Here is a 7,115-nt window from a genome sequence, read left to right on the forward strand (position 1 = left end):
TTTTTTTTTTTTTTTTTTTTTTTTTTTTTTTTGAGACAGAGTCTCGCGCTGTGTCACCCAGGCTGGAGTGCAGTGGCGCGATCTCGGCTCACTGCAAGCTCCGCCTCTCAGGTTCACGCCATTCTCCTGCCTCAGCCTCCGAGTAGCTGGGACTACAGGCGCCCGCCACCACGCCCGGCTAGTTTTTTGTATTTTTAGTAGAGACGGGGTTTCACCATGTTAGCCAGGATGGTCTCGATCTCCTGACCTCGTGATCCACCCGCCTCGGCCTCCCAAAGTGCTGGGATTACAGGCTTGAGCCACCGCGCCCGGCCTTTTTGTTGTTTTTTTTGTTTTTTTGTTTTTTTTGAGACAAAGTGTCATTCATCGCCCAGGCTGGAGTGCAGTGGCGCAGTCTCGGCTCACTGCAAGCTCCGCCTCCCAGGTTCATACCATTCTCCTGCTTCAGTCTCCCCAGCAGCTGGGACTACAGGTGCCTGCCACCACACCCAGCTACTTTTTTTTTTTTTTTTAGTAGAGATGGGGTTTCACCATGTTAGCCAGGATAGTCTTGATCTCCTGACTTTGTGATCCGCCCACCTTGGCCTCCCAAAGTGCTAGGATTACAGGCGTGAGCCACTGCGCCTGGCCAAGATGTGCTTTCTTCTGTTAAAAGTCTCCCCCTTCGCCACCCACCCCTACACCCAGGGCACAGAGAAGAAACTGGGAGAGCTGGGAAGTTGTTGGCAATTGTCAGGTTTGTACAGTTTTGGGGGGAGCTTTTTGTAGCCATGGGACTGGAGTACTCCTGAATCCCCAGCTTCCTATCTACTGTTGAAATGCACACCCTGCTAATGAGAGCTTGTTAACTTACGTCCCTCTAGATCCCTTGGGAGCCTGGATACAAAGGAGGGTGTTGGTTGATGTAACAGTTTGATTTTAAATTCTGTCTTCCTCAGCAGATACAGCTTCCATTAGAACATAGGGAAGCTCTGTGTTGGTGACCAGTAAATACTGGTAGAACATTCGCCCCTGCCTACCCTTCCAGCCTCACTTCCTACGGCTCCCCCGACTTTTGTTCTCCATTTTCACTGGTTTCCTTTTCTTCTTTGAATCAGTCAAACTCCTTTCTGCCTCAGGGCCTTTGCATATGCCTTTTCTTTCCCCTTAAACTTCACAAGTTTAGCTTCTTTGTGTCATCCATTCTCTGCTCAAATGCCACTTCTCCAAGGAGGCTCCCCTGACCACCTTTTTGAATATTTGCCCTTATTGTTTACTATCCTAAAACCATGTTTTATTTTGGGGTTAACCCTTACTGCTCTCTGAATATGCCCTATTTATGCAGATTCTTGACCACGGAGTTTTTTATTTTATTTTTTAACCTTGTTGTTCCTCCAGTCCTTCCAGCGGCTTTGTAATAAATCCCTTGTATTAAATAGTCTCTTGTAAAAATACCTACCAGATTTCTCTTTTTCCTCCTCAAGATATTTTACCAGCACTTGCTGGAAAACTGTCATATGACAGATTTTGTTGAAACAAGACACTTCACTACCACATGCCTGAAAACTGCCAAAACTGATGTCTGTAACATGGAGTGCCCCCATTAGATGTGGTATCTTTATGCAGTGCACAACCTGCCCAACCGTACAAAACAGCCTTGATCTTTCCCTCTAGACCCGTGCTATCCAATACAGTAACTGCTGGCCACATGTGGCTACTGAGCACCTGAAATGTAGCTAGTCCAAATTGAGATGTGCTGTCAGTATAAAATACATACTCGCTTTCAAAGACTTGATATGAAAACAAGAAAAGAACATAAAGTATCTCATTCATAATTGTTTTATATTAATTAAACTTTGAAATGATTGTATTTGGGATACACTGGGTTATTAAATAACTTCATCTCTTTCTTTCTTTCCTTTTTTTTTTTTGAGACAAGGTGTCACTCTGTCTCCCAGGTTGGAGTGCAATGGCGCGATCTCAGCTCACTGCAACCTCCACCTCCTGGGTTTAAGTGATTCTCGTGTCTCAGCCTCCTGAGTAGCTGAGATTACAGGTGCCCACCACCAGGCCCGGCTAATTTTTGTATTTTTTTTTTTTTGTAGAGACAGAGTTTTGCCATGTTGGTCAGGCTGGTCTCGAACTTCTGACCACAGGTGATCCGCCCGCCTCAGCCTCCCAAAGTGCTGGGATTACAGGCCTGAGCCACCGCGCCTGGCCTTTTCTTCTTGTTTTAATGTGGCTACTAGAAAATTGGAAATGACATAAGCAGCTCAGCATTATTTCTACTAAATACCACTACTCTAGGGTTTGAGCTCTGTGAGAACAGGGGTCCTGACTGTCTTGGCAATGGCTGGATTCTCAGAACTTGGCAAAGTTCATGTTATCGAGCTGGCACTCAGTGTGCATCTGCTGAATAAAGAGAGAGGTGTCCTCACCTGGCAGGAGTCTCTACCCGCCTCGTCACCGGCGCAGTACATGGTGTCATCTATCTGTCTCGGGTAGGCATCCTCGCACCTTTTCTGACTTAGCACGCTGATATTCAAGCACTGGAGGACCTTAGGGAAGTGCACTGTCAAACAGGAACACAATGAGAGGTGGAGAAAGATGGAAGGTGGCAGAGATGGGTCGGCATCAAGAAGAACCTGGACACTCACCTTGGGGACTTCTGGTTGTCCCCCAGCCAGATACCAAGCACTTTGTCCCAGCAGAGGGACAATGAGAGGAGACGTTGATGGGTCTGACATCTTTAGTGGAATGAATTCTTCTGTTCAGTTTGATGAGCATGAGGTCATTAGAGTGGCCAGGGTGGGAGTAGCCAGGGTGGGGGATGGATTTGATCCCCTGGAACATCTGCTGCCCAGATTCATAAACTGGTGACAGGGAGTAGTGGCCGAGACGGACTCTGAAAACTCTGAGGAAGACGGGGCAGGTCACCACCAGCCCTGATCTCTATCTCCATGTCCAACGCCAATCCCAACCCCACACCCCGCCCCAGCCCCAGTCCCACCCTCACCCCCAGTCCCCAAACCATCCTCAACTCTATCTTGGTCTCCAATTCCATGCCTGTCCCCATCCCAATCACAATTCCAAACCCATCCCATTCCCAACCCTAATCCTTTCCCTACCCAGAAGCCATCACACATGCATTCTCGAGCCCAAATCCAACCATCCCCAACCCCAACCCAAATTCCAATCCCCACACTTAATTCTATATCTGTTCCCAATCCCAACACTATCTCCATTCCATCTTCATTTCCACCCCAGCACGATTTTCACTCACCCCCAATTCTAAAGCCAATCCCAGTTCCACCTCCATCTCAAACCATTCGACCAATATACGCTCCTAACCCCAATTCCACCTCCATCCCAAACCATTCAACAATTACGCGCTCTTAACCCCGAATCCAACCCATCCTGAGCTCCTTCCTGTTCCCTACCACAACACTCGCCCCTCTGCAACCTCATCCTCCCACCCTACTCTCCCGCAAAACTCCATCCTTAGTCCTATCCCCAACTCGACCTCCTGCTGCTCCCACATCCCCAACCCATCCCCACCAGCCCTCACCTCCATGCCCCCCAACCCCACTTCCCCCTCCCCACCAGCCCTCCTCTTGGAACTCCCACTCACTTCTTCCTGCAGTGAGCGGCCGTGAGCAGCCACTGTGGATGCACCAGCACCCCCCCGCAGTAGAGCTGGTTGGGCCCTAGCAACAGCGCCGCCTGCCACGGCTGGGTGTGCTCATCGCAGTCGGATCCGTTGATGATGCGACTGCTGCTGTCATCCGACCGGGCATCGTCCCCAGCTACCACGTCCCGGTTGCTCCCAGAGGGCACGGTGTTAGAGGGATTGTCACAGGAAACATCATCGTTGGCGAGAACATGCTCTGAGGACGGAAAATGGGTTGGGCGGGGCTCAGAGGCGGGGCTTGGGCTCGGGGTGGGTCTCAGACTCAAGAGGCCAGACCTGCTAGAGGGTGGGTGTCTGACCCGCTGAGGGGGCGGGGCCAGGGGTTAGGGGCGGGGCCTGGAGAATAAGAGTGGCACCGCTCAAGACCAGGCTCAAGCTCAGGGACAGAGCCCAGGCTCAGGTAGGGTTACTGGACTCTGACTGGACCTCACGGATTCCTGGAATTGGCTAGAACTAAATGGGAGGATAAAATTGGGTACAGGATTCCTGGACAAGCTCAGGGATAGAGCCAAGGCTGTAGGGGCTGGAGCCTGGGGACGGGAGGGAGACCAGGGCTTTAGGGATGGAACTGGTCTCAGGAAGTGGGGTCAGGCCTCAGTGAGTGGGGTCAGGGCTGGAGGCAGGAAGGGGTTTGGAATCGACTTGGTCAGGGCCGAGGTCAGGGTTACATGTTATAGTCTCCTATAAAGAGCTCTGACTTTGGGCAGGGTGCACTGGCTCACACCTGTAACCCCAGCACTCTGGGAGGCCGAGGCGGGCGGATCACCTGAGGTCGGGAGTTCGAGACCAGCCTGGCCAACAAGGTGAAACCCCGTCTCCACTAAAAACACAAAAATTAGCCAGGCGTGGTGGTACGCGCCTGTAATTCCAGTTACTCAGGAGGTGGAGGCACGAGAATCACTTGAACCCGAGAGGCAGAGGTTGAAGTGAGCCGAGATCACACCACTGCACTCCAGCCTGGGAGAAAGAGCAAGGCTCTGTCTCCAAAAAACCCAAAAAAACAAAAAAAAAAAACTTCTGACTTCTGACTCTGACTTTGAAGGGGCGTCTAGAATGTGCCCACAGAATAGGGACTGGAGCCTGGCTCAAAGGGTTGCGGCCTGAGGCGGGGTCAACTAGAGTCTGGCCTAGGGGCGTGGTTGAGGAAAGGAGGTGGGGTCAGAGCTCATGGGCGGAGCTGGGGTTCCCAAAGCTAGACCAGGAAAGAAGGGCTTAGCTTAGGGGGCCACGTGGAGGGGAAGAGCAGGCATAGGTTTCTCAATTCTCGGATACAACCTTGCCTCCCGGATCCTGTCAATCCCCACCTCTCATATACAGACCTACAGACTACATACATGCCCCACTCCATCATCAGTCCTCCCATGCCCATTCACTGGTTCTTACTCCTTTCTTTCTTTTCCTTTTTCTTTTCTTTTTTTTTTGAGACGGAGTTTTGCTCTTGTTGCCCAGGCTGGAGTGCAATGGGGCGATCTCGGCTCACCGCAACCTCCACCTCCCGGGTTCAAGCGATTTTCCTGCCTCAGTCTCCCGAGTAGCTGGGATTACAGGCATGCGCCACAACACCAGCTAATTTCTTGTATTTTTAGTTGAGACGGGGTTTCACCATGTTGGCCAGGCTGGTCTCCAACTCCCGACCTCAGGTGATCCGCCCTCCCTGGCCTCCCAAAGTGCTGGGATTACAGGCGTGAGCCATCGCGCCCCGCCTGGTTCTTACCCTTGCTAATGGCCCTGGCACCACCATCACTCACGAACTCACCCAGAGAACCACGCACACAACAGCAGTAACCTCCAAGCGTGCACGCGGTTCTGCAGACAGGCACGCATTGCCTCCACAGGCGCAGCTGACAGTACAGCTCTGTCTCCAGGTACACACGCTCACCAGGTACATACGCTCCTGGGCAGCCTTGCGGGATCGCACACCCTCATCCACAGTGTCTCAGTGCACGCAAAGATGCCGTGTTTGCATAGATGTTCAGACTGCCACATACTCTTCTGCACACAGGCACACACCTCAAGTCGGTCACCTAGCACCCATCTCCCAGAGACAGTCATCCCTGCACCCTCTATCCCTCCAGGCAGAGACAGAAACTACAGATACACAGCTGCACCATCACACATACCGTAGTATTTACACCACCTCACACAGACACACACAGTCATGTACAGTCACCCCTACATAGAGCTTCAGGTAGTCACAAGATCACAAATACAGGCACCCATAATGTCGCACTTAGCCACAATCACATAATCGCCTGCAAGCACACAGTCACACATTTCCATGGTGATGACCGCTTTTGTTGCACGAAATCCCAGGACCTCAGGGACAGGAACTGCAGATCCCTGCAGTCATACACAAAGCCAAGTCACCACACACAGCCAAACACACAGTAAACACCCCCAGTGCCACATGCATTCACCCACATCACTGTGGAGCCACACACAATCTTAAATGCACACACAATCACAAAACCACACATACAGCCTCCAAGGGTCAGTGCCACCTGCCGCACAGGCACTTGATATGGGAAAAGGCATCCCCCTCCCCAACACACACCGTGGCTGTCACAGGGCCACATACAATCGCACACCACAAATACAGACCGAGACTCCCATTCACCCAGTCCCGGAGTCACACCCAGGCTCACACAGTTCCCCAGGGGACAGGCACTCTAGTGATGCAGAGACAGTCCTCCCTATCCCACGCCCCCCCCACCCCAGAGTTCTGGTTACCTGTAACCCCCAGAAGCAAGGCTGTGATCAGAGCACAGAGCGCCCACATCCAGGGGGTTCTTGCTGTAGCCATGGCCGCTGCACCTGGATGGGGGATGTCAGACGGTTGGGAGGCCCAGGCGATCCCGGGAGCCCTTAACTCACTTCCCCTTCCTCCCCTACCTTATTTCCCCTGGTAGAGAGGAAGCACAAGGACGCTGTGCCGCCATCAGCACTGTGCTGAGACCCAGGCACTGTGGAATTCAGAAGATAGGAATCTAGCAACCTCCAGACGGGGCGAGGAGGGAAGACAGAGAAAGATGTGGGTGCAGGATGCACAGACACCTCTCCTTCCCTGCCTGCTGAGCCACCCTCCCCAGGTCTCACCTGCCCTGTCCCCCAGGTAGGGGGTGGCGGATTCGCTTCCAGTTCAGCCGCGGATTTCTCAGGCCTGCACCTTCCTGGCCACCGCCTCCTCCTGGGCTCTGGGCACCAGGCCTGAGTTATAACCACCCACTGCTCCCTGGGGCACATTCCCGGGCCATGAGGTGCCTATTGGGCCTTAGCAATCGCTCCTCCTGCTCCCCCCATTTCCACCCCCAGAGCACCCCCCACCCCGTCCCAAATACCACTCCCTACCTCCCTGGCTCGGAGGATGGGGAGGGGTCTCCAGAAGCCAGACCAGCCCCTTCCCTGCCTCCCCCAGCCTTAGGGATCTGGCTTCTCACCAACTCTG

General features: G+C 52.8%; 1 protein-coding gene across 2 annotated transcripts in view; it reads right to left on the reverse strand.

Moving 5' to 3' along the window:
• The window catches only part of KLK5 (kallikrein related peptidase 5), a 10,527-nt gene extending 3,613 nt beyond the window's left edge, over nucleotides 1-6,914 (reverse strand). Inside the window, exons 1-6 of one of the 2 annotated variants that reach the window (XM_025367716.1) lie at nucleotides 6,771-6,909; nucleotides 6,563-6,633; nucleotides 6,401-6,484; nucleotides 3,611-3,866; nucleotides 2,637-2,893; nucleotides 2,418-2,551 (exon numbers count right to left, since the gene is read on the reverse strand). In XM_025367716.1, the coding sequence (XP_025223501.1) occupies nucleotides 2,418-2,551; nucleotides 2,637-2,893; nucleotides 3,611-3,866; nucleotides 6,401-6,473 (720 nt within the window). In that variant the 5' untranslated portion in view covers nucleotides 6,474-6,484; nucleotides 6,563-6,633; nucleotides 6,771-6,909. Of the gene's footprint in view, nucleotides 1-2,417; nucleotides 2,552-2,636; nucleotides 2,894-3,610; nucleotides 3,867-6,400; nucleotides 6,485-6,562; nucleotides 6,634-6,770 lie in introns of both variants that reach the window. The other variant, XM_025367717.1, reaches the window with a different exon arrangement.
• Nucleotides 6,915-7,115: the final 201 nt, after the last annotated feature.

This window comes from Theropithecus gelada, chromosome 19 (assembly GCF_003255815.1).
Source record: "Theropithecus gelada isolate Dixy chromosome 19, Tgel_1.0, whole genome shotgun sequence".
Lineage (NCBI taxonomy): Eukaryota > Metazoa > Chordata > Mammalia > Primates > Cercopithecidae > Theropithecus > Theropithecus gelada.